Below are 27,913 nucleotides of genomic sequence, written 5' to 3' on the forward strand. Positions count from 1 at the left end.
TTTTTGTGTGTGACTATCTTTAGCAGGGATTCCTTTTTTGTGTTGATCATGAAACGTCTCTCCAGGGGGTTTTGCATTTGCTTTTGTGAGGCACTTCAGCAGTATCACTAGTGGATTTTTTTGTAATATATATAATTTTGTGTCCTAAGAGAACACTTGCATGTAAATTCGTATTCCTAACTGGAGTGTGGTACAAACTTGGGGTTTTACTTTTTCACAGAGTTTATATACTATCTATAGCTCCAGGCAGAGGCAAACTTCCTTGCTATCTTCCGATTATGAGAGGAGTGGAGTCTGCCTTGTACTGACAGGCCAGCCATTCAAGAGTTCTACCTTTGTGCAGGTTTCAATTCTATCTTCCTCCTTTGGAGGACATGATGTTCCGTTTCTGTTCCAATGCGTATAAAAATTCAAGTCCCTAGACTTTAAGACCTTTTCCCAAACATGCTAACAACCTCTCTCTTCCCTGCCCTCATAACAAAACTTGCTTTCTGATTTTTCCAGTACCTTTGCTATTGAAGACTATGGAGCTATTAAAATAACAAGATAGCCTACAAGGAAAGAGCTCCAAGATATATACTGGCGATATATAGAGCTAGAAGTGGCAACACAAAAATATATAATATTTTTATATTATGTATAAGAACTAGAAGTCCCCAACATAAAAATACATAATAATGAAATTTATTCTTTTGCAGTTTATTAAAATTTCTTTGTGGAGGATAAAGTGATAAAGATATAGCTGTAGTCTTCTCAATACTGAAAATAGTGAGCAGCTGATATTTCTCCATGGAAATTTGTAAATACTCTTTATAGTACAGGAATACTCCACCTACTTCCAATTGTATGCACTATAACATATCATATAGTAGATACCATGTGGCACACCGAACACACAAAATTGGAAGCGGAATTAATCTTTACCAAACTCACCCAAAAAGCAAAGTGGAATTAATCCTTACTAAACTCATCTAAAAAGCAAAGTGGAATAAATCCTTACCAAACTCATCCAAAAAGCAAAGTGGAATGAATCCTTACCAAACTCATCCAAAAAGCAAAGGTTGAGTTGGTACTAGAAATGATCTGAGTAAAACAGAAAACAATTTGGAAAATACTTCAATATTCTAAGTACCCATATGCCTTTGGATTAAGTGCGTTTGTGTGTGTGTGTGTGTGTGTGTGTGTGTGTGTGTCTGCGTCTGCGTCTATGTGTGCATCTTGTACTGGCAGAAATATTTTTAGATTTTCACACTCTTAATTATATATGGAAGAGTTCTAAGTTTAAGAATAAGGAGGAAAATTTAAATGTGTAGGAGAACATTATCCTTAAATTGAAAATTGAATTATAGTAGCAGTGATGATATGATTACATTGACCACCTATTGATCGACATGCATAATCTCATGCTCAATAATCTTATGAAGTTGCTATTTTCCCAATTTTACAGTTGAGAAAACTGAAGTCTAGAGAGGTTAAGTAACTTACCCAAGGTCACACAGCTCAAGGAATAAAGTGAAGCAAATATTCCATCTCCAGTTTGTTTGATTCTAAAGCTGTCACTCACAACCTTCTAACAGGGCCTCTCTTCTAAAAGTCTTGTTATATTTGTTAATTATGTTCATAACTTTTGTGCAAAACAAAGTTGTGTTTATAAAGACTGTGATGTGGAAACAATGTCTCAATCACTTAATGGAGACAACTTTTATCAATAACATTTGTTTGTATTCTAATTGTCTTTTTTTCTCTTTTTTCATTTACATAAATAGTATGTTCTCAGGTTATTGATAACAAAAAAGGTAAATGTGAGGGCCAAGATGAGGATTGCGAAATTCCCCTATATTCTGGGGATTATACTTTTATCAGAAGAAGGTAATTTATTCTGATTTTTTAATTGCTGGATTTAAAGCCTTGTGCCTGGTGAAAAGAGCATCTCCTTCAGTTGTTTGAGTGGCGCCTGTGGTCTTTTCTCTGCTCTCAGGACTGCTGGGGCATGCCTTGGCTGCCTGTCTGAAGTCTGTTTCTGATAAGTGAGTTTTAGTCTCTAACAGCTCTTGGGAATTTTGTCGGCAGAGACCTGGTGAGATCATTCTGCTTTCCGCTGAGCTTCCTTTCTCTGTTTTTTTGGACTGTTCTGATGAACGTGACCCTGGAGCATTCAGTAATACCTCTGTTCCTTTAGGAACTGTCGGCCTACTCCCTGGTTTTATCTCTCTCTGCACAAAAGCTCCATGTCTCTAAAAAAGAAAACAAAGTTGACTTTCACCAGGGAGAACAGAAATTGCTGGAAGATGCAGCTGTGAACGAGTTTGTGGGTTAGCTCAAGTCCTAGTGACTGATGCAGGCACGCACTTCTCTGCCTCTTCATTGGTGTCACCTTAGTTCCAAATTAGACACCACCATATATGGGTGAACCTTTTAGATTATAAAATAGGGTGCATCAGAAAATGAACAGGAAGGAAAAAAGCAGAAAGTCAAAGAAGCAGCAGCTCATTATCTTCCATTCCCAACTTTTTTATCATTTGGACTACATAAGACTACTCACATCAAATTTCATTTCTTGCTCTAAAGATTGCTATGGGTCCAACAAAAAGTACAGTTCATAGACCTAAGAATTTATGATTGCATCCCAAATGTTTATTAGTGCTAATGGAAAGCTAAGAAATAATGAAATATGAAAGCAAACATCTATAGTTGGAAAAAATCCAATAATTGACAATTACATTCCTATTTGGCTTTATAAACCTTATATGCATCTCCCTGCCACACATATGTATTATTATTATTATTAGAAAAGGGGACTTGTTATGTTGCCCAGGCTGGCCTCAAACTGCTGGTGTCAAATGATCCTCCTACCTCAGCTTTCAGAGTAGCCGGGGCTACAGGCATCAAGTCACTGTATCCAGCATGTTTTGACATTGTTTTACACAAATTATTTCAGTAAGTAGACCAAATTCCAAATACTCGTTCAAATTATTATGTTTTTATTGATTGATTGAAATGAGGTTTTATTGTGTCCCCCAGGCTGGAATACAATAGTGCAATTATGGCTCAGTGCAGCCTTAAACTCCTGGGCTCAAGTAATCCTCCCCCCTCACCCACCTGAGTAGCTGGGACTACAGGTGGCATCACCATACCAGGATAATTTCATTCCTTACATTTTACCATGGCATGTGACTAAGATTCTATTAATAACTACAGTAGTTTGTTTAAATAGACTTTTAGAAAGATAATTATGACTTGAAAAGGTATAAAGTTCTTGTACAAATCTACTCTGTCTTAAAATATTAAATAATTAATTATCAATATTGTCTCACCTTTCCCCAGAGAGGCTCATTCGGAGTTTTCCTGGCATCATATTGATGTATAAAAGAGATGTATTCTATAAAATTGTTTTGAAGTTCTGATGTACCAGGAAAGACAAGTGGAACTAAAAATAAAAGATTTGGTGAAGTCAGGACAAAAATTAGAATTGTTTATGGAAATATAATCAGTATTAATAATATGCTTTATAAAATATGGTGACAAAACTAAATTCTTTAAGTATGCAAGATTATTCATACACATCTAAATAATAAATAGAATGGATTCACCGTTCTTTCTCCATGAAAAGAACCAAATCAAAATAGCAAAATTAGCTCCATGTGTGGAATTATTAGTAATTTAAAAAACTAATATTAAATTAATATTAATACAATAATATGGCCAGGCATTGTGGCTCATGCCTGTAATCCCAGCATGCCTTCAGAGGCCAAGGCAGGAGGATTGCTTGAATCCTGGAGTTTGAGACTAGCCTGGGGAACATGGTGAGACCCCAACTCTACAAAAAATTAGCCAAGCATGATGGCATGTGCCTATAATCCCAGCTATTTGGAAGAAGGTGGGAGTATTGCTTGAGCCCAAAAGTTCAAGGCTGCAGTGAGCCATGACTGTACCACTATGCTTTTTACACAGATACCAGTAAGTTTTAGGGAAAGCATAACTATCATTTGTTAACTTTTTACTACCAGAAAGACTATGAGAAATTCTATGTTGTATCTATAGCTGTGGCCAAGTGGCTACAGCCATGGACTAGAAATTCTATGCCAAAGCCAGCACTTCAGGAATACACTGGAAGACTCCAGGGCAAAGCCAGCACTAATGGAATACGTTGGAAGGGCTGCTACGGTTGTAGTTGAAAACATAATTCTTTTCATTTCACCCAATAACAGAGGCTCTGAAAATTTGTAAGAGTATTAGATCCTTTAAAAATCACTTTTAAGGACAAGGAGGGCGGATCACGAGGTCAAGAGATCGAGACCATCCTAGCCAACATGGTGAAACCCCCCCACCTCTACTAAGAATACAAAAATTAGCTGGGCGTGATGGCACATGCCTGTAGTCCCAACTACTTGGGAGGCCGAGGCAGGACAATCGCTTGAACCCTGGAGGCAGAGGTTTCTGTGAGCTGAGATCACGCCACTGCACTCCAGCTTGGCAAAAGAGTGAGACTCTGTTTCAAGAAAAAAAAAAATCACTTTTAAATAATCTTTTAATCTGGGTGATAAGTATATAGGAGTTCATTATATTCGCCTCATTATATATGTATGTTTAACATCTTAAATAATTTTAAAAACTCAGTTTAGTTTTATTTTCAGCAGACAAGGTTTTTGGTTTGTTTGTTTTTTGAGACAGAGTCTCACTCTGTCACCCAGGCTGGAGTGCAGTGGTGCGATCTCTACTTACTGCAACCTCTGCCTTCCGGGTTCAAGTGATTCTCCTGCCTCAGCCTCCTGAGTAGCTGGGATTACAGACTCACACAACCACACCAGGCTAATTTTTATATTTTTGCTTTTTAGTAGAGACAGTGTTTCACCATGCTGGCCAGGCTGGTCTCGAACTCCTGGACTTAGGTGATCCACCGCCTCAGCCTCCCAAAGTGCTGAAATTACAGGTGTGAGACACCACATCTGGCTGCAGAGAAGGTTATTTAAAGAATCAGAGCAACTTTCAGTACTGTTGCCTGCAATCACAAAAGTCTAGTGAAGTAAAATTCTATCAGGGAAAATAATTTCTCCCTTAAAAAATATGTACATAGGAGTTTATGTACACCTAATATATCTATGAAATGCTAATGTAAGAAACTGGTAACAGTGGTTATTGTAGAGAAAGAGAACTAGGGGACTGGAGAACAGAGGTGGGGAGAAGAGGATTCAGTTTTCACTGTATATCTTTTTGTACAATATGAATTTTGTGCTATAAGCATATATTAATTATTAAAAAATAAAATTTAATTTTTAAAAATCAGACCTTTTAAATTAGGAGAATGCATAGAAAAAATTTGTTAGGAAATTTACATTTATTAAGCATTAATGAATTCACTTTGATATTCAGACATTGTTATAAACTAATTTTATTAGCAAGAATGATGAGTATTCAAATACTTATACATGACATGATATAAAATGGCAATCTTTTCCCAGTTAACAGTATTAAAAAAAGTTAAATGTTAACATTTTCTTGATTTCTAATTGCAATCAACTGCTCAAAACTCATGTTCTACTTAATTATTACCTTTCTTATAGGGCTTGCTAGCACACAGAAAACAGTGCAAAGATATAATAAGCATGACACCGAGAAAATTCTATCCATAACTTACATTTTTTTCTACCAAGAGGGAAAAGATGACCAGTTTTTTGATGAATACCATGGTCCAGCTCACAGAACATGAGTATTTTTGAACACAGTTTCATAACTTCATGGATAGACAAAATGTAGTAGCTCTAAATGCAGGCATTAATAGGTGGCGTTAATGAAGTATCCAAAGCATGGATTTGGGGATAAGATAGAAATGTTTTCAAATTCTGGCTTTACCACATTTCCTAGTTGTGTGACTTTGAAAAAAAAAATCACCGAACTTCATTGAAATTTGATTTCCTCTTCTCTAAAATGAAGAAAATAATAATTTGCTTTTGGAATTGTGAAAATTAAGGGCAGTGTTTATAAAGTCTCTAGGATGCTAGGGTCACATTATGTAGTCTTCAACGTTAACAAAGGGTCAGCTTTTCTGTATCTTGCCAAAAGGGGAAACCATGGCAGGAGAAAGAAGCAGGAATCTGAACTCTCAGTAAAACTCTGAGAAACCCAAAGGCTTTAGTGAACTGGTATAAAGGGTTGGTGGCAGTTTGGGCTTGAGGGTAGGAAGGTCAGATGCAGCCAAGAGAGAATAGGTTGGGGGAGAGTTTTAAAATCTGCCTTTGACTTTCCCTCACATTGCCTTGGGAAGATTATGCTTGCCCAGGGCCACAGAAACTGGTAGCAACTGCCTAGCCATCTGTTGTAAACACAGTAATATCAGAAAAGCACAGAAGTTCCTCCAGGATAAGGAGCTGAGGAAAATGAGTCTGTGTTGCCCCCTTGGGCAATCTTCCTCCAACATTCCCGCAGCAACTGTCAATGCTGGTGAATTAAAACCATCAGGATACTGCCTTTTCTCAGTGATGGCTTTTAAAAAACAGTTTAGGGGTGGTAGGGTGGATTCCTGACTAGAGGACCAGCCTGGTAGAGTGACTGCAAATAACAATGGTCAAAATAGGGTTTGTGGTCTAAGAAGCTCTCCAGCCTGAGCCTCATTTTCTTTCCTTAAATTGAGTGAGAGGCACACAAACTGGACCCTCGTCTTCAGCTGTTGCCTGCACAGGGCTACTGATTCCTCTAGGGAAACATGATCTAGCATAAATTTGACCATAAAAGAAAGAAAAATTTAAAACATACACTGTGTGAAGCAGAAGTGTCAGAACCAATACACCAAGGATTTAAAATAAGCATAACAAATATCCTCAAAGATACAGAGAAGGTATTATTAATATGAACAAGAACAGGTCATAAAAAGGAATCATATAAAATGTTAGAAATAAAAAAATACAACAGCTGAAGCAAAAAAATAGGTGGTCTAAACAAGAATCATGAACAAGAAAATCAGACTGAGATGCTGTTCCAGAAGGCAGCAGGAAAAGATAAAGAGATAAAAATATTAAAGAAAAGCTCAGAGACATGGAAGATGGAAGCATCAACACCAGAACTAAGAAGAAATAGTGGAAGGGAAGAAGTATTTGATAAAATAATGATATATATCCAAGAATTAAAGAAAGATAGAAGACCTCAGATTGAAAGAGCTCATAGAATACCAGGGGCAGGAGAAAGATGAGGCAATGAGGCACAAAGGATGCAAAACTTAAGGAGGCACTTGCATGACCCTGGGAGCAAGAGCAGTTTATTAACAACTGAACTGCCTGCAGACTTGACACAACAATAGAATCCAGAAGACAATGGAATAATATCTTCAAAATGTAAAGGGTAAATAATTATGGACCCAAAGTTCTACTTTTAGCTATGCTTTCATTCATCAAAGAGGGCAACTGAAAGACATTTTCAGACAAAGAAAGGTGAAGAGTTGGCTACTTCTAAACTCTGATTCAAATAACTGTTTAAGGGTATTGTGGTAGTCTGTTAAACTAGTGGCCCCAATGAATCAGGCCTGGCAGTATTCGAATCCTTGTATAGTCCCCTCCCCCTAAATGTGGGCTGGTGTTACGATTAGCTTTAACGAACAGGATATGACGGAGGTAACACTATGCCAGTACTAGCCATAAACTTTAAGAAAGCATTACAGCTTCTGCTTTTGCATTCTTGGGAGTAAGAAGTCCAGCTACCCTGCCGGAGAAACCAAGTGGAGTGATCACATGGAGAAGCAGAGGCTCAGTCATTTCTGCATCCCAAATGAGTCCCGTCCTCAGTCCACCTGCCAACTGAATGCAGCCACACAAGTAATCATCACCAAGACCCGACCAAGAGCTACCCAGCTGAACTCAGCCTAGATCGCAGAACATTAAGCCAATAAGATGATTGTTTTAAGCAATTAAATTTGAGATGGTAGTTATGCAGATAATGGAAACAAATATTTCAGAAGGAAGTCAAACCAATTAGAATGTATCTTTTGAATAGTAGTCTAAACCCCCCCACAATCTCACAATTAATAACTTTTAAAATAATTCTTTTTTTCATGAAAATAAAGGGAAAAGAAAGTAGTCTGAGTTATGATAGAGGGAAATTCATTACTCAGACATTATACCTATTAAAATTAGACACAACTACTGTGTTCATTTATACAAGCATATGAGAGTTTTACAGAAGCCCACGATAGTGAGGAATATCTAGACATGAAAACATCAAAGAAGATATTCAAATTCTTAGTGGTTACTCTACTTAAGAATTCAAATTGTACCCAAAGTAATTACTTGAAAGAAGCCTTGTTAGATGAGAATTGCAAAAAAAAATAAGGCAAAAGTCCATGAAGAATGTTTGAAATCCACTCTATTTCTTGGAAACTTGATCTAATTAAAATTAGAATTTTTGAAACAAGTTGCTATCTAACCATTTATATTTTATCAACAAAGCCAGGATTTATTCAAACATACAATTTGCTTCTAATATTCGTGAGAACTTAGCAGTTTTACTTTGAGAAATGTCCTTTTGTTAACTCTGTGTCTGCTTAACGATCATTCATTGGTAATATTTTTCTCTTAAATCCCACTCTTCTCCATAGTATTCTGATCTTATATAAAAAGATTATTAATATAAAAATAGTATAGATTTTCAAAATATAGTAAAAAGAAAAAACATCACTGTAGCAAAAAAAAAAACCTGCTTTTTTTAGTTTGGTACAAAAGAAACAACACAAACTAAAACCTATTTTAGAAAATTAATTTTACCACTATATCTGAATTTGCAATTCAAAAGAACATTGAAATATCAAGCTGTTGATAAACAGAAACATTTTATTTAAGCATGAAATACCCTCTTCACAAATTAGATTAGGCATTTCAAGTTATAAAGTTTTATTATATAAAACCAAATGTGCACACTTACTCTTACAGGGACTCAGATATGACAGAGCATAGCCATTTGTTAACTGGCCATGGATGGCAGCCAGGAAATTGTGTGTGGTACAAGACATAAAGGACACTTTGAATTGTCAGCACAAGATAACATTGCTGAAATGCCAAAGTCTGGGCGTAATTAAGTGGGCTGATGGAACAGAATGACTATGAGATGACTTTTAATTGGTATTTGTGCATGTTTATGTGCACATTTTTCTATGTTTGTATGCTTACAGTAAAAATTTGACCCATATAGACTAGATTATATACATATTTTTAAATGTTACATTAAAATATTTTCTTTTTTAAAAACCATTTTCATCTAATATCCGAATACCACCTAAAATATGAATAAATTGCAGGCCTATATTTTATAGTATATGTCACTTTACATTGACTTTAAATTAATCTGTTGAAGAATGTGTAATTATCATTTAACTATATTTATTGAATCTGTGCATCATATTAGACCCTAGGATACAATAATGAACTTGGCAATGAGAAATACCAATAAAAGAATAGAGAGAGAAAAAGAAATACCAATAAAAGAACAGAGAGAGAAAGAACCATGCCAGGTCTCAAGCTAAATTTCAACTCAACACATAAGGTAGTACAGTGCAATAATTAATAATAGAAACAGTTACTATTTATTGTCTACTATGTAGCAAATACTGTGTTAGGCACTTTACATGTTATTTCATTTGTTTCTCACGACAGTCCTGCGAGGTAGAAATTACTATTCTCACTTCATAAATTCAGGAAAACAGAATGATTAAATTTAATGGGTTCAGGCTCACACAATACTAAGTTTAATACAGAACCAATATTAAATTATAAAAGGAGTGTTGATGGTGACAAAGTTACTTGATTTCCAGTTAAACATGGCAAATTCAATATGCATTTCCCCCATTCCTTCCCAAGCCCCAATACAATCACACTACAGAAATTAAGAGGGCTTACATACTTAAGGAAAAAAAGAACTAAATGGGAGTGTGGATGTTAACCAGTTTGGAAGCTGGAAAACAGATGGATGATAAGTGGCAATAGATTCAAGTAAACTACAGAAAACTAAAAGTTAAGTGCTTTGGGGAAGGAGGTGGGGTAAAAATCAAGCCAATTCATGCCACAGCATTCCAGGAATTCCCCAGAATAGGGAGGCATCAGATACCTCTGAGTCAGGGAGCATGGGGCAGGGGGACAAGGTGACATTGCAGAGGACTGCTTAAGGGACTCATGGATTTTCTGTCCTCTATCCTAGGCAGAGGTTTGGAGGATTTCTCTCTGTGCAAATTAAGTAGATAAACAGACCAGATCTACAGACCCTGATTTTGGAGGATCCCTTATGAAATGACTGAGCCCTGCCTTATCAACCTAGAGCAAAGCCCATCTCTCCAATATCATCTTTCACCACTCTACTAAGTCCCTTCAACTTGAGTAGCGGAAGTATCATTTTTCACCACTCTTCTACATCCCTTCAACCTGAGTAGCAGATGTACCATAGCTGCTCCTTATAAGGAAAGGAGTGGTTGGTTACTAAGAAAGTTAGTTAAAGCAAAAAATCATATACCATATAGAAAAAATATATATATGATATATATTTCAAATATAAATATATATTATATATCAGATATATAATATATATATACAATGTTCTAACATTATAAATAATATATATGACGTTATATATTACATATTTTTTTAACCAGTTCATCAAATTTTATTGGCATGCCAATCCACTTTGAGGAGGTGTCTGAAATCCCAGCTACTCAGGAGGCTGAGGCAGGAGAATTGCCTGAACCCAGGAGGCAGAGGTTGCAGTGAGCCGAGATTGCGCCATTGCACTCCAGCCTGGGTAACGAGCAAAACTCCGTCTCAAAAAAAGAAAAGAAAAAAAAAAAAAAAAAAAAGAGGAGGTGTCCACTGATTGGAATTCACCTTTGTGTCTCTTGTACAAACCATGCTTCTAATGCATCATTTCCAGTTTCTATTTCTTTCACACAGAATGCAAACGTAAAAAGAACTTTCAAGTAAAATGAGTGCAGAATCCTTCAAGATTTAAAGAATTCAGTCCACCTCCTCTTAGTTATTTTGCCTATACCTAATGAGCATTTTTTAAAGTTAGAAATTTATTACCTTTTATCAAGTCTGCACATTCAACTTTGAATGTTTTATAGAAACAACTGTTTTCTTTTCTTACTCAGATTTTAATTTACAGGAATACAAGGGCACAGACACAAGCTTTCTGGTTTGGAAACAAGCTTGACTTTCAGAGAGTGTCTCTACCTCCTTGGTCTGAGTTACATTTTCTGTCTCTAAATTATGAGTAATACAAGATAATATAGGTGAATTTGACAGATCAAAAGGGCTGGGTGGGCCACAGTGAGGAATTTGAAATTTATTCTATGAACAGTGAGAAGTAACTGGAGAACCTAAAGGAGAAAAATATCATTTGTGTTTTAAAAAGATCCTTTGACAATGATGCAGAAAATATATACGGAGGAGGAAGAAAGGAAGCAGGGTAATAGCGGCTGTACTGCATTGGTTACAATGAAGATGGAAAGGAATAGATTTGGGGTCTATTTTAGAGAGAGTCAAGATTTGCTGATGGATTGAATGTACTGGGGGCAGCAAAAAGAGAGAGTTTTAGAATGCCTTCTAGCTTATCAAAACTTGAGCACCTGGTGGGAGAGTGGAGGTGGCATTCACTGAGATGGAGAAGACCTGTGGGGGATAAGTTTGGATGGGGGAAATGAAACATTCTATTCCAGCCATATCAAGTTTGAAAAGGTGACTAGCTATTCCAGAGGAGATGTTAAGTAGGTGTTTGGAATGTGAACTTGAAGCTCAGTAAAGAAGCCAGGGTTAGAGAGATAAATTTGGTTTTTAGACTGGTTCCTTTGACCTTTAACCTCAAACTTCTGTTCCTTGTTTCATCCCCATTGGACAGTATCTCTTGATTACCTATATTGTAAATAATGATTTTGGCACCCTTCTTCTCTTCTTCTCATTTTCTGTCAATTATGTATGTTTCTTATTAAAGCTGCTAATATATATTCTGTTCTGTAGCCATATTTAAACTTGTGTCTATGGATTGAGCCTGAAAGTTGAACGCTACTAAACAGCATGCATAATATTACATTATTACATATATTTTGTTTATTTAAGGGCCAAATGTTGTGCCAGGATGTCATTTTCTTTTCAGTGGGTCTAATGCCCAGTGCCCCTTTAAAAGAAAAAGGTTTAGTATCCATGCCACATGAATTCCCATTTCTAGGTCAAAAAGCATTTCCCCTGAGAACTTTGAACACATTAACTCCATTGCACTCTTGCATCAGTGCTGCCTGCCTGCATGTTGATACTTCTTAGATGGTGACTTATTTTTCTATCCCTTTATGGAAGCTTTTAGAAACTTCTGCTTATGATTATTGTTTTGCAATTTTGTAATGATATGTAGGGTGTGTATCTTTTCCCCCTTCATACTTAGAAGCACTCAGTAGACCCTTTTAATGCATTTTATGTAGGGAAACTTTCTTATTATTTTAGAGGTTGTATAGAGTACTGTATAGTACTGGTTATGAGTATATGTACCGGAGTCAGGCTATCTGGGTTCAAATACCAATTATTCACTGTGTAGCTTTGGAAAAGTTATTTTAACTACATGCTTGCTTTCAAAGGAGTCCAGAACATGCCACTCTAAAATGCTACTGGCATATTGACTATATTGAGTTAAAGGCACTTGATGCAAGTTAGAGGCACAGATACAAGAAAAACATTTTGACCTTTCTTCTCTTTCTCAAAAGCAGGAGATGAAATTCCTATGTCTAACAGGAATTTGAGGTGGGGGGAAATCTATATAAACAAACCTTGTTAAACTCACCCTTACCTTCCTAGTCACTTCTTTACCCGGTTACCCTAGCCCAGAGTCCTTTGCCTTGTCCCATTTTTACAATTCGCTACTCTTTGTCCAATTTAGTGTATGTGTTCTTTCTGTGTCTTTGGGTCTTCCTTTCCTTATGAAGCTTCCCCTCTGTATAAAGCTTGTATTACATAAATTTGTATGCTTTTCTCCTATTGATGTTTGTGTCCATTTAATTATCAAGACCAGCCAAAAACACTAAGAGGGTAGAGGTAAAATTTTGCCTCTCTACACTTTATTATCTGAAAAAATAAGAATATTCATAGTATTTCTACATTATTATATTGCATAGAGTTAATGTGGGAATTAAATAAATTAATATTTAGGAAGTTCCATAAAGTGCCTTGCAAATAGCATGTGCTCAAAAAATGTTATGTTTTGCTAATTATCTACCTTCATTTTTACTCTTTTCTGGAGCTCCAGAAAAGTTGGATATCCCAAACAGATCCTCTATTTTGCTTTTCTTTTCATTTTCTAAGTTTTTGTTTTGTTGTTTCATGCCCTGTGATATTTTCTTGCCTTTATCCTCTAAATCTTTTTTTTAATTGGCATAATTCTAATCTTTGGTTGTCCATTCATAATTAAGAACGGAATGGGGGGTATTGGCTCGACTGACCAAAAAGACTGGTGTGATAGTTGACATCTGGCTAAGACACTGGGTTCTAGTAGTCTTCATGTTGGGAAAGGGTGGAATGCTCGTGACTGGAGCCTTTATTTAAGGGACAGGCTTTGAAGTAACTCTCTGACTCTCTCCTACCCACTTTTATTCTTGCCTTCCGCTATGCCTGCTGGCCTCACATGTAGCTCAGTCAGGGCTTTGGCCAGTTAGATTGCTGCACCTCCTTCTAGGTATTGCTTCTTCATTCTCTTTTAGTTATCAGTAGGCTTCTACTCTTTCCTACATTCTTGAAAGTTCTTCCTTCTATTCTCTTCACCCTTATGAGTTTATTGCTTTGCTACTATTCACAGTATTAGGGTCTTAGAAGGCAGGGAATTTCGATGTGTGTGCTCAGTCTACCGTCCTGAATCAGAAGCAAACTTTATTATCTTTCTAAAGGACAGGTCATTGTTACAGATTATTTAATAGCCCCCTTTATCAATAGCCTAACTTCCTTGAAATGACAAGGGTTATTATAATTATTAAAATGTGGTGACGACAACAACAATGAGCAGAATACTACTGAGTTTCTGACTTTGAGGCTGGTGTTATGAATGATCAGTACAATTTTCATTATCTCATATTAACTGTGTTTGGAGACAAACTGTTGATTAGGAAGAAATAAACTTTCCAAGGGCTGCACTAGCTGTGTATACATTTTCAATTTCTGTAAGGAAGTAATTTTTTTCAGGAGGTGTTGGCACATCTAATACATCTTAGTTTTGATAGCAATAACTTGAGATTAAAAAAAAGGTTTTTACCACTGTAAAACCTTACCTATTCCATAAGAAGGCTTTTGCATCTTGCTGTGTTTGACTGGCAGAACCAGTGGACATGTTGGTTTTTGGAAGTCACTCCTCTGGGTGCTCTTAGGGTCATAAGGTGGTAGGAAGACAGGTTCCAGGGCTTTACCATGTGGCCACCAGTCACCCTTTATAGAAAATAATTGGAAACAAAATTGGATACTGTAGGGCATTGTTATGTATTGCTTGATGTCTATGGATATTCAGTAATTCATTTTAACAAGTTAGTGGATATCCTAGTACTAATATGGAGTTCTGATATCTAGAAATATCTTTTCACAAAAAAAATGTATTTCTTTTAAGGCACCAAAAACATGAGTTGTCATATATTTTTAGCTTAAATACAGCTGCTAAATTCTTAAACTATCTTCCTTCTATCAATAGATGAAATGGTAAAAATCAACAAAACAGCTGTTTTTTGTTTTGTGCTACAATTTTATTATGTATGTACATATGTATGTATTAAATGTGATTTGATCTTAAAAATTATGTTCTATACTTGTCATTATGACAATACAAATAATGTATCATCATCTAAAAATGGTGGTTTTCAGAGTTTTTAGTCCATAACCTGCACCATGAAATATATTTTATGTCATACAATAGCCCACAATGCTACACATACATAAAACAAACAAAAGTTTCACAAAATGCTTTTTCTTACTCTATGCAGTGCATTCAGCTATTTTTCTATTCTATTTTACTGTTTTCCTATTTCATTTCCCATTGCTGACTGCAACTCATTGATTTATAATTCACTAATGACTCAGTTTGATAAACTTTTTTCTAAGGGAAGGTCTCTCCATTGTTACTGAATTTTGGTACTAAAACCTAAGTACACAAGAAAGGAAAAACTGATAGATTCTTCATTAGCATGTATGACAATTTGTTCTCTTGGAAGGTGAAAGAGTAGAGAGGGGAACTGTTAGTCAGCTTAATTCTGATCAAAAATTTAAAAACTGGTTGATCAAGTGGTAGTAAGAAAACCGTTGAGAAATCCTGTGATACATAGGAGTTCCTGGAATACAATTCGGGTATGAAAGTAATTTTTGGTATAACCAAACACTTACCATGGGCTATAAGGAAGCAAGTCTGCCTCTAAAAAAAATCAACTTTGATTCCATAACCAAAGACTTCTAAAATATGATTCAAGGGGGATGAATATGCAATTCTAATAGGTAAAATTCTATCAATACAATTGAGGCTACATTGATGCAAAAAGGGAGATGTTTCTTAAAAAAAAAAACAAAACATGTAGCTGCATAGGGAGTCAGCTCTCAAATGAGCTTAGTTTAGAAAAAGACAGCATGTATAAAAGACATATACCACATAAGATTTAAAAAATAATTAATAGAGTCAGCTTGTTAGAAGATTGTCAAGAAACTTAGAAGAAATTTATAAATTGATAAAATGTTATAAATTTATAAAATTGTCAAAGATAGCAAAAATAAGGTTTTCTAGAAAAAATTATTCATAGCTGAGTGAAATCCTACAGTCCAAAAAAGGTTATCTTTCATGTTCTGGCTAAAAATTTGGAGAGAAGAAATTAGAACTATTCAACTTTAGGTTCTTTGTTAAGGAAGATTACAGTCAACCTGAAAAAGATGAAATGAACATGTACCAAAGAAAGAACTAAGCCCTGAATAGCTGATGAGAGAGTTGGACTTCTCTCATCAGTTGGACTTTGTCACTTTAAAAGAGTGCCAGTTTTTAGGCCAATGACAAATTGTAAGCAGGAGTAATGGAATAATGGGTAATTGGAACTAGGGATAATTTCTGCAGAGATCACAGAAATTTAGGAACTAGGGGATTTTGAAGAATAGATTGGCTAATGCTTCATTTTTCAGAATGAGCTGAAAGGTGAATTTTAAAAATCAAGACTACTTGTTGTAGATCCTAGGAAAATTCTAGAACAGATTACTAAACAGATGGTGTCTTCTCACTATCTGGCTGAAAATAGTCACATCTTACTGTTGTCAGAGCGCCTGCTTCTGGCAGCTCTCCTCCACTCCACTTCACAATTATGATAGTGCTTCTTATGCTCCAAGGTCTAGAATGTAAAGGTCTTATCTTATTCTCATTACAACTCTATGAGGCAGGAACACCCACTTTACAGATGAGAAACTGCCAGGAGATTAAGTAACTTCCCCAGGGTATATCACTAGCAGACTGCTGCACTGCCACAATTCAAACTGTCTTTGTGCACACCTCTAATTTCTGTAAAACCAGCTAAGCACAACCAAATTAAATTATTTATGAAGTGAAAATAGGTCAGGTACAGTGGCTCACCCTTGTAATCCCAGCACTTTGAGAGGTCGAGGCGGGCAGATCATGAGGTCAAGAGATCAAGACCATCCTCGCCAACATGGTGAAACCCCATTTCTACTAAAAATACAACAGTTAGCTGGGCATGGTAGTGCTTGTCTGTCATACCAGCTATTCAGGAGGCTGAGGCAGGACACTTGAACCTGGAAGGCGGAGGTTGCAGTAAGCAGAGATCACACCACTGTACTCCAGCCTGTCAATAGAGTGAGACTTGGTCTCAAAGAGAAAAGAGAGGCTCTAAGAACCTGTCTTGGTCAGTTTTGTGCTGCTATAACAGAATACCTTAGACTGGATAATTTATAATGATCAGAAATGTATTGGCTCACAGTTCTGGAGGCGGGGAAGTCCAAGATCAAGGCACTGGCAGGTTTGGTAATTATGATTCTAAGATGGCACCTTAAACACTGCATCCTCACATGGTGGAAGGCAGAAGGGCAAAAAGAGGGCAAGAGGGGACCGAACTTGCCTTTTTATAATGGCATTAATTTCACTTGTGAGGGTGGAGCTTTCATGACCTAATCACCTCTTAAGGGTTCCACCTCTTAATACTGTTACAATGGAAATCACATTTCGACATGAGTTTGGAGGGGACAAACATTCAAACCAAAGCCGTAAGTATCCTGAGAAAGTTCTTCTATGATAAGATTGTAAAGCATACACATACACTTCATATCATCTACTTTTGTTGATCAAAAACTTATTTTGCTAATACCCAAGTTACTGGAAAAATGACTCTGGGATAAGTGAACCACAAGGAAATGTCTGATAGACTTTAATTATTATTATGAATTTATTTTTTTGAGACAGGGTCTCACCTCACTCTGTCATCCAAGCTGGAGTGTAGTGGTGCCATCATAACTCACTGCAGCCTCAAACTCCTGGACTCAGGTGACCCTTCCACCTTAGCCTCCTGAGTAGCAGATGATGGGCATGAGCCCCTATGTCTGGCTATAATTTTTTCTTAAAAGTGTAATGCAAAACTAGACTTAAAGCAGAGATATAATTTCATTTTTTGAGAAAACTTCTTTTAAATTGAGTTGCCAAAATGGTCTTAGTTTCACAAATATAAAGGAAATGGAGAATAGTTTTTCCTGAAATGTGATTGGTGATTTTAAGACTCTGCAGTTTGTGAAAGTGTTCTGATGAGTGTTATAAAGTGGATGCATCTTCACTTTAGCTGAGTGAATCCTAAAGTCCAAAAAAAAAAAGGTTATCTTTTGAGTTTCCGGATAGTCTTCCTTAGGGCTAAAAAGTTTGGTTTGCTCTTGGAAGAGTGGAAGTGCATATGTGCCCATGCAACATGTGTGTGCCTTTTTGGTCCAAGCATTTACTCATAAAAGATTATGAGATGAAGGAAAGAGATAAATGGAGGCTTGTTTTTAATCTTTATTTCACACTGAAGGGACTAACACTGAAAGACTAACAAAAAATTTACTGTTCTGTGTACCATCACTTACATTGGATTGTTGGGGTTAACACGGAGTTATTTATGACAAAATAAGAAATGGGAAAAGTTGCCCTGTGTGATGGCTTTGTCTGGGCTCTGGGGAACAGGCTGTATCTTGCAGATTATAGAGATTTTTGCCTAACTCAAACTTTGGACCCTGCAAGTTCTCCCTCCCATTATAAGGCCTGTCTTCTTTCCTACCCCAGGATGATATGGGTAGGAAACCCCAGGGGCTCCATGGTCAGGAGGTGCCTGGAGATTCCTGATGACAGGGCTCCTTCTAACCTGCAGCCCTGGGAAAGCCAATGGCTATTGCACTTGTGGCTATGTGGCTATGTGGGTCCCTTAGTCACATTTGGAAGCCAGTGTAAGGCTGTCTCTATGTTATACTCCTAGTATTCCTAAACTTTCAGAGATGTTTTAGTTAAGATTACTTATTTTCCATTTTTTGGGAAATTAAGGGAGAATCCTCAGAAGAAAAGTTGTAAAAGCAAGTGAAATATCCTAGAGAAACCAATTAAGCCAATGAAAGAGGTCGTAAGTCAAGCTCCACAGCCACAGCCACAATGGCCAAGCCAAGATGGCTGCTGGTGGTCATCTGTGGAACATAAAATCATACTTTGGGGTTTCCCAAGGAAATGTGGGCTTTTGACAAAACTAGACATAAACAATCGCATTTTGTTGGTAGAACTCAGTGGCTTTAAAAAATTGAAGTACTATCACAAACACTAGGGCAGCTAAGGTCACATTGGTTACACAGTACCTCTCTCTTTTGCTATAGATACTATACGTGCTAAAAAAAAAAAAAGAAAAAGAAAAAAAGAAAAAAATCATTTTTTAAGTAGTTCATAATGCCACCCCCACATAAAAAATTCCTAAACCGGAACACCAGTTCTCTAGCATATTAATAGGTGTTATAAAAATTTTAAAAAGAGGTGTCTACAGTTAAATAACTTCGGGAAATAGAAAAGCAAAGATAAATAAGTTTATCACAAGACTTCTTAGAACCTTTGTATACCAATGTGAATTGTGAAGCTCTGAGAAAGGTTTATAAAAATACAGCTTTTCCAAAACATATTTGACTTTGCAAATTTATTTTGTTAAGCATGTAGGCAAAGGTCAGTGTTCTGAAAAATAAACTTTCGAAAATACCAACCTAGTACAGTCTCTTTAAAAGTACCAATATTTAAATATATAAGACAATCAAACCAGTTTCCTTTGAAAGTGACTGAGCTAAAACTTCTTACCTTTTCTAGCATTCCCAATTTTATGTTCCTAGGTAGAAATGGATGAAATCTTAAAAATCTTGTAAATAATTAAAACCAACCAATCTTGTGTTGCATCCTAAAGATACGATCTTAGCAAAACACAGAAAACAACAGGTGTCATATAAAATATTTAGGCAAGTTTATTTTCTTTACTCTTAGTGTAAAGACAGCATTACTGTCAACCAGTTTTTTTTCTTAACCAAGCTAACCTTTAAAAAGAAACCTGTCATCTTAAACGAAGGAACAGTTTACAAATATGTGAAATATACATTCTTTATTAGTCCTTGAATACTTGAAAATGAATATATTTAAGGTTCATTATTGCTTCTGTGTTTTATTTTATTTTTAAATTTGTTTTTAGAGATAGGGTCTTGCTCTGTTGCCCAGGCTGTAATGCAGTGGCATGATCATTGTTCACTATAGCCTTGAACTTTTGAGCTCAAGCCATCCTACTGCCTCAGCTTCCCAAATAGCTGGAGCTACAGAGGCATGCCACTACACCTGGCTATTTATTATTATTATTATTATTTTTGTAGAGACAAGGTCTCACTATGTTGCCCAGGCAGGTCTCGAACTCCTGGACTCAAGTTATCCTCCTGCCTTGGCCTTCCAAAGTGTTGTGATTACAGGTGTGAGCCACTGTGCCCAGACTATTTTCTTTCTGGGCACAGTGGCTTACACAGATAGGGTCTCACTCTGCCACTCAGGCTGGAGTGCAATGGCATAAACACAGCTCACTGCAGCTTTGATTTCCCAGGTGAAAGCGATCTTCCTGCCTCAGGCTCTCAAGTAGCTGGGATCACAGGCACACTCCATTGCACCCAGCTATTTTTTTTTTAACAATTTTTGTATAGATAGGGTATCACCATGTTGCCCAGAATGTTTTAAAAATATAAACATTTCCTTCCTGCCACACCCAAATCAGACATACTTGTAACTCAGTGATGTATTTTCAGTCTTTCTCTGTATCTCTCCTTATTCATATTCACTGCCAGCTTCCCTTATCCGAGCTCTTACTTCATCTCAAACTCACTTTCACCATCACTTAAAGGTCCAGCACGAATAATGATTCTACTACTGCTCTGTCACCTAGTCTTGCTGATAGCAGCTCTTAACACCTTTGTTCATTTTTCCCCCCCAATATACCTATAGAGTAGGAAGAAAAGAGAAAATTAGTTGGGATTAAGTTTTTAAACTTTTATGTTTCATATTTCTGTTCTCCATCCAGCTTCTTTGTCTTAGTATCGCTAATGTAAGGATGAGTTCAGTGAACAGTTTTAAACTCAGTCCTGAACTAGACCTCAGAGTAATTCATGAGCCTTTGTAAGAAATATAAGAACTTTACTAATCTGGATTTCGGTACCAAATTAATTTCTCCACTGTAGGTCTGGTTTAACAATAACAACTGATTTCTTTAAAATCTGAAATAATTGCTATGAGAGCAGAAACAAGTTTACAAAATGAAGTACCCTCAATATGGCCCTTATAAGCGTTCAGCTCATGAAATTAAAAGAACATTTAACCACAGGAATTCCTGCCCTGAGAAGATCTCACATTCACACACACTGCCATGGTATTCTGTCTATGACAAGAACAGATGTTATCAGTATGAAGAGAGCTCACAAAAAGCAGTCTCCATCTCAGTGTTCAATCGCTGCTATACCTCACACACAGAAGATGAGGAAAGAAGTGGAGTAGTAGGAGGCTGACACTGGCACCGTTGTCTGAGACCATTTAGATGGTACACATTTCTTTTTCTGCCTTTTCTGAATATCATGCTGAAACAAATCTACATGAGAAATTGCCATTACCTTTGCTATGGCATATTTTGAATCCCATCTGTTGAACACTTGCTGGGCCCAGCACTGTGCTAGGTCTTCTCTCATAGGATCCTGCTCTCAGCAGCAGATGATGGGCTCCTCAGTCCCCGTCACTGTGCAAAGAGCAGTAGACTAGGATTCTGCTGCCACTAAGAGCTAATGTTTAGTGAGCGCTTCCTTTGTGCATTATGAATGCTCTTCCGCCACGTTCCTGCAGGCTCACTCCCTCACTCTCCCTCAGGTCTTCACTCAAATGTGACTCAGTGAAGCCTTCTCTGATCATCGATTTAAAATTGCCTCTCTGCCTCAGCATTCCTTATCCTGCCTTGCATGCCACACTTAATACCACGTAACATTTCAGTACAGCTTACTTGTTGTATCTATTCCCTCCCTAAAACGTAAGCCATGTAAGGACAGGACTTTTTCCCCCATTTGCTTTGTTCACTGCTGTATCTCTAGTGTCTAAAACAGTAACTGACAAAAATATTTTAATTCTCACAAAAACCCTATGAGAGGGACAATTACTATCCTTATTATATAAATAAGGAAATTGAAGCTTAGAGTGACTTGCCCAAAGTCACATGGCATGTATGCAGCAGCAACAAAATGAAATGAACTAGTGACATGCGGCAGCAACATGGGCAAATCCCAAATGCTTTATTCTGAGACGGGTTCAGTAGGCTACATACTGTATAATCCCATTAACATGACTTTCTGAAAAAGGCAAAACTATGGAAAGCAGATCAGTGGTTGTTGGAGTAGAGGAAGGGGATGACCTCAAAACGGCATAGGGGGACTTTTGAGGGTGTTGGAAATGATTCATAGCTTGATTGTGGTGGAGTAACATGACTACACTTTTGCCAAAATTCAGAGAATTATATACTATGAGGGTGACTAATTTACTGTGTAAGGGTAAGTAGAATAATGCTCCCTCTGTCCCTAAAGACGTTCATCTTTTAAGCCCCAAACCTGTGAATGCTACCTTGCATGGCAAAGGGACTTTGCAGATGTGATGAAGTAACTTGAGATGAGATTATCCTGAATTATCTGGGTAGGTCCAATCTAATCACAAGGGTCCTTATAAGAGAGAGTCAGGAGAGTGGGTCAGAGAAAGATTTGAAGATGCTGTGTTGCTGGCTTTGAAGAAAAAGGTGCCATAAGCCAAGGAATGTGGGCAGCCTGTAGAAGCTGGAAAAGGCAGGGAAGCCGATTCACTCTTAGAGCCTACAGAAAGAACCAGGCCTGGCCACAGCCAGTGAGACAGATCTTGGAATTTTGAGCTAGAAAATAAATTTGTGCTGCTTTAACCAGCTTTTAAGTGTGTGAAAATTTGTAATATCAGCAATAGGAAACAAATACAATAAATTGTACCTCAACCAACCTGACTTTATAAAAAAGATAATGGAAGATTTTTAGTATGGCATAGTCAATGAAGTGTGGTTTGGCTAAACCAACAGCTCTGGATCAGAACTATGACCGTGACATTTGCTTATTACATAACCTCAGATATGTTAATTAACCTCATCGGAGTATGTGTTTTCTGTAAACTATATCCAATAAGACTTCATAGAAATTGTTGTAGAGATGAAAGAATGTAATTTATATAAAACACTTAGCTCGTTAGAACTTCATATGCTTTCAATAAATAGTTATTATTTTACAGAAGATATGTGCACTATTGAGTATTATGGGATATTTTTATATTAGGATATATATCATAAATACAATATATACATGAAATTTCTTTAGCAACCCCAAAGCACTACTTCATGGCAATAATCTGACCCATTCTAGATAAATAATTATTTAGATTCCCTCCCTGTGTCTGTATTGCTTATATGTAAAAGTCATCTGCCAGAATAGTTCCAGTTTACTGCTTTTAACTATTGGATTATGATAAGTACTACTAAGATGTGTCTCATCCTTTATAGTCTGTGACCAAATTATTCTGTGAAACAGCATCTGAATCTAAATCACTATTTGTATACAATGAATATCTGTCCAACCTGTATTTCTGGCCCTTTTTTTGGATCTATGTAGGGAACTGGTTCACTGTATGTTCTTGCATTTGTGTTAATGAATTTAGCATAATAGATACGTCCTCTTCCAACACGTGGTTTTGAATGTTGTATGCTTTGTCCAGGGTTGTTTTCATGTTTAATTTCTTCTTTACTTTCAGTTACATATGCTATAGCAGCATCCTCTATTTTATGCTGTCTGAAAAATATAAATAGTAAATCATTTGCCCCAGTAATCATTGCAACATTGAGTCAAAATTACGTAAGATTTAAATATATTACAAACATCAGTCAAGACAATTTAGGCTGTATTAATAGTTATAAGAGTCTGTGCTATTAAAATTTAGGAGGCCATTTTCTGATTCTAAATCATATAAGTGATAAATGGATTTGAGTTAGTAATGATTACTCATTATAATATACCAGTGCACTGTACCAACTCTCATTTGCTAGAGTAAAGAAAGAGTAGTGATTGGATTTGTGCTTCCAAATCATGTTTGCAGTACTTATGTGTATGGATAAGTTACCTGTGTATGGATAAGTTACCTGCTATACTTAACTCATCTTCTTTAAAAGTTTTATTACCAAGAGAATGGCTTTATTCCCCTCTTTACCTAGTAAACAGCTATCTGGACATGGATAAACTAGTTAATTTTCAAACCTTGTCTGGCAAACTTAAAGCTACCAAAGGAGCACCATTATTTATCTTTTCAAGAAAAGAACACTATGTAGGTAGTCAAAATCAAGTCAATCTCTTCATGTTTTGCCTTTAGTAAGTAAACTGATACAAATGTAAAAATTACTAAAATTAAAAAAAAATTTTAATGTTTAGGAAGAAAGTTTATCAAATTTTTCTCCTTTCAATTAAGGAGAAATTGAAATTATAAAAGGCAATATTTTTAAAATTCACATACCTGAAAAGCAAAGAATGAAATATATGAATTTGAATACTTTTTACATAGCTTTTAAAAATCAAAGCTGTGATCCCGCTGCAGGTGAGTCAATGAAATTCCAAATTCACAGAGAAAGCAGGTAGCACCATTTAACATTATACACAGCCCTTAAAGTATAACACCTGCCTTCCTTCAAACGAATGCCAGGTCCATCTCTTCTACCATGTAATTTTTTTTTCTTTTTGAGATGGAGTCTCGCTCTGTCCCAGGCAGGAGTACAGTGGCGCTATCTCAGCTCACTGCAATCTCCACTTGTCGAGTTTAAGTGATTCTCCTGCCTCAGCTTCCCAAGTAGCTGGGATTACAGGCATGCACCACCATGCCCAGCTAATTTATATATATACATATATATATATATATATGTATATATATATTTTTTAAGTAGAGACAGGGTTTTGCCATGTTGGCCAGGCTGGTCTCAAACTCCTGACCTTGTGATCCGCCTGCCTCGGCCTCCCAAAGTGCTGGGATTACAGGAGTGAGCCACCATGCCTGGCCCACATCACTCTTTAGTTAAAACCCTCAAGTAGCTTTCCATTCATTTGTAATAAAATACTGCCTTCTAATTATAGCTCTAAGGTCCTGTGTGACTTGCCCCAGTGAATCTCTTCAACCTCACTCAAGACTCTCCCATGAGACTGCCTTCTGTCAGTTCCGGGAACACACCAACCTCTTTCCCTCAGGGCATTTGCACATGCTGTTTCCTCTGCCTGGACAGCTCTTCCCCAGCTCCCAGAACAGCTGGCTCAGGATATTTAGGTCTCAGCTTAAAACCATCTCCTTGGCAGCTTTTCCTAGATTGCCTTCCCCCCACTGCATGTATTCTCTATTTTAATACTTTGTTCATTTCTTTTATTGACACCATAATTTTTATGTACCTAGTTTTTTGTTTTTACCAAGCACTACAAATACCCTTTATTAGTCAATAAGTTCCATGAAGGTGCAGATTGTTTCATTCACTGTGTACCCAACATCAGGAAAATTGTCCTGTTGATCAAAGGTAAATGGACTACCATTGTAAGACATACATATTTCTGGTGAATCTCCTGGAATTGTTTACTCCAGCTTTGTTTAAATACCCTCAATCACTCCTCCAATACATATAAAAACAACATTCAGAATCCTTGGATTCTAGTTCCCTGCTTCCCAACAAAAATTCCTCTCTGCAAAGGATTTGGAAAAACTGATTACTGGTAAAATGTAAAGAGCTTCTAAACCTTTTTTTATTACCTTTCTGGAGATATACCTATTCATTTAAAGGTAGAGACTTTGGGGTCAATTAATTTATTATTGTAGACTTCGGGTATCAGTTTTTCCACCTGTTTCTCATGGTTATCACCCAACAATATACACTTATGGTGAAGAAAAGGACTGGGGCTATTTGCTTACATAAATTCACTTGATTAAGCACTTGTGTGCCTATGGGTTAAATTCACTTGATTAAGCACTTGTGGTGTGTGCCTATGGGTTGATAAATAAGCGTGAAATATATGACTCTAGCAATCTCTTGCCAGAAGAAAGGCCCAGATAAAAGCACTGATGGGCTCTGAAGTGAGTCGGACTGGGACTGGAATCCCTGTTCTGCCATTTAATATCTGAGCCTTGCTCTCCTCATTTGCATGATAGGAACAATAATACCTATTGTGAGTGATATGAGAATAACACTGAATAATTGATTGTTTCAACAGATATTTGAGTTGCATGCCAGGTGCTGTTGTTGGCACAGACAAAAAATCCTGCCCTCACAGAGCTTACATTCTAATGGGGAAAGGTAGATGAAAAAGTAAATTACATCATCTGTTAAATGCCAAGGACAATAATCAAGTAGGGAATGGGAAAAGGGAGTGCAGGTATGTGGGAGGTAGGTTTGCATTTTTAAGTAGGGTGGAGGCTGCACTGTGAAGGTGGCAATTGAAAACAGAAAGAGGGGAGGAGAGAGCTAAGTGGATATTTGTGGGGAAAGCATTCCAGTAAAGTGAACTGTAACTGCCAAAGCTCGCAGCAGAACCATCCTTAGTGCAGTGCTTCTGAAAGTATGGGCACCAGAGTAGCAGCATTGGCATCAACTGTGACCTTGTTAGAAATACAAATTTATGGGCCCCATTTCAACCAGCTAAATCAGAATCTCGGGCTGGTTCCCAGGAACGTGTTTTAACCAGCTGTTTAGCTGATTCTTATGCATGGTAATGTGTGAGAACCATTGTTCTAGGGACAAAAATACAGGCTTTGGAAGAAGGTATCCCTGGCTCCACATCATTCCTAACTAGCTGTATGTACTGCCTTGATTAATAGTCTCAAATTTTAAGGTACCTCAGAATCTACTGGATGCCTTGCTTAAAACCAGATCATTGAGCCCCAGCCATAGAGTTTCTGATTCAGTGTGTCTGTGGGGTGGGGAAGTCCTCAAAATTGCATTCCTAACAAGTTCCCAGGTGCTGCTGATGCTGGTCTGAATCACTGCAGATGAGAACAGAAAGGCCTGTTTGCTGTAGCAGGGTCCTGTCAGAGGGAGGCAAGCTGTAGATAAAACGGAAGGGGCCATTGGAGGAGCTTGGGCTTTTACCCTATGATGTCCGATGGAGACCGCGATCTAACCTGGGCTTTAAGAGGACCGCTCTGACTGCTGTGTCGAGGAGGCTGCAGAAGGGGAAGGAAAAAGCAAAGCCACCAGCTGCAGGGCGGTTGCAGCATCCAGGCAAGAGAAACTGGTACTTGGGACAGGGTGGGGACAGTACTGAAAGTGATGAACAGTGGTAGGTTCTGGATAATTTTAAAGGTAAAGCCTACAGCATCTGCTAATAAGTGTGAGGAGTGGATGACTTCAAGAATTTTAGACCTGGTAATGCAAGTCAAGTCCCCTACACAGAGTATGTGCTCAGTAAACGGTGCGTTTTAAAAATTATTGTTGTACGCGCTCAGCCAACTGGCAATCAGAGGCAGCAAGGGGAGTGTCTGAGCTTGGCCTTGTCCATTCTGAGGACCCCGACCTCCCAGTGAAGGAGGAAAATGGTTTTGGGGAGGGAAAATAAGACACCAAACCCCAGCACTTACTGATGCTTATCCTCCTTTCCCTCCATGGGCCTCTACAGCACCAGGCAGCGAGGAGCCTCCCGGGAAGGGCAGCGACGCAGCCCGCGCAGAGCGCGGCGACTGTGACTAGCGCGTTGCTAAGCGACGGGCCGGAGGCCGGGGAAAGGAGCTCAAGGGAGCCCCGGGAGTGCGCAGGCGCAGTAAGCCGGGTTGGCGCTGGACTGTCGTTCACAGTGCGCGACTGCACGGCGAGGAGGGCGGGGGTGCCTGGCTGGGGTCTCTAGACGTGCGGGTTCAGGGCCTTGCGTTTGAACTTGCCCTTCCCGTGTAGGGCCAGGAGGGTATTTATCAGGATGGATTCGGTCCTTGAGGACCGGTGAGAGGCCGTTTCCGGAGCCACGGGGCAGTGCTGCCCGCGTCTCCGCCGCGCCCGCCCTCCAGAGCCAGGAAGGTCGTCGCCCAGGCGCTGCCACGGCACCCCAGCTGGCTGCAAAAGTGCCGGCCGGTGGGAAGGAAACTTGTTTTCCCTTGAATTATTAAATACTGTGCTAGTTGTGATTCGCTGCTCCTGAGCTGCCTAGCCTTTACTCCAGAAAGCTTTGTGGTCACTGTTTTCCACCATTTCTGACAAAACCTTCCCCGGCTGGGCTGCCAGGATTAAAATAGAGCAAGGGAACACTCATCTCCTGCAAATGAGGCTCCCCGCAGTGTGTGCATCTGTTGCGGCCTAAGTGGGGTTCAGAATAGGGTGGCTTAAGCG

General features: G+C 37.8%; 1 protein-coding gene across 2 annotated transcripts; it reads right to left on the reverse strand.

The window, feature by feature from the left end:
• Window positions 1-27,275, reverse strand: CIMIP6 (ciliary microtubule inner protein 6). 2 transcript variants are annotated; one of them, XM_054244983.2, is made up of 5 exons: window positions 27,175-27,275; window positions 23,159-23,369; window positions 14,267-14,420; window positions 3,315-3,427; window positions 1-2,234 (listed from the first exon to the last, which is right to left on the reverse strand). In XM_054244983.2, exons 1-5 carry the CDS (start codon window positions 27,198-27,200, stop codon window positions 1,875-1,877), a joined length of 864 nt encoding a protein of 287 aa, XP_054100958.1. In that variant the 5' UTR covers window positions 27,201-27,275; the 3' UTR covers window positions 1-1,874. The 2 variants fall into 2 exon arrangements, with proteins under 2 accessions (XP_054100958.1, XP_078204562.1); XM_078348436.1 differs by lacking the exon at window positions 23,159-23,369.
• Between the last annotated feature and the right edge of the window lie 638 nt (window positions 27,276-27,913).

Source organism: Callithrix jacchus, chromosome 14, assembly GCF_049354715.1.
Source record: "Callithrix jacchus isolate 240 chromosome 14, calJac240_pri, whole genome shotgun sequence".
Taxonomy (NCBI): domain Eukaryota; kingdom Metazoa; phylum Chordata; class Mammalia; order Primates; family Cebidae; genus Callithrix; species Callithrix jacchus.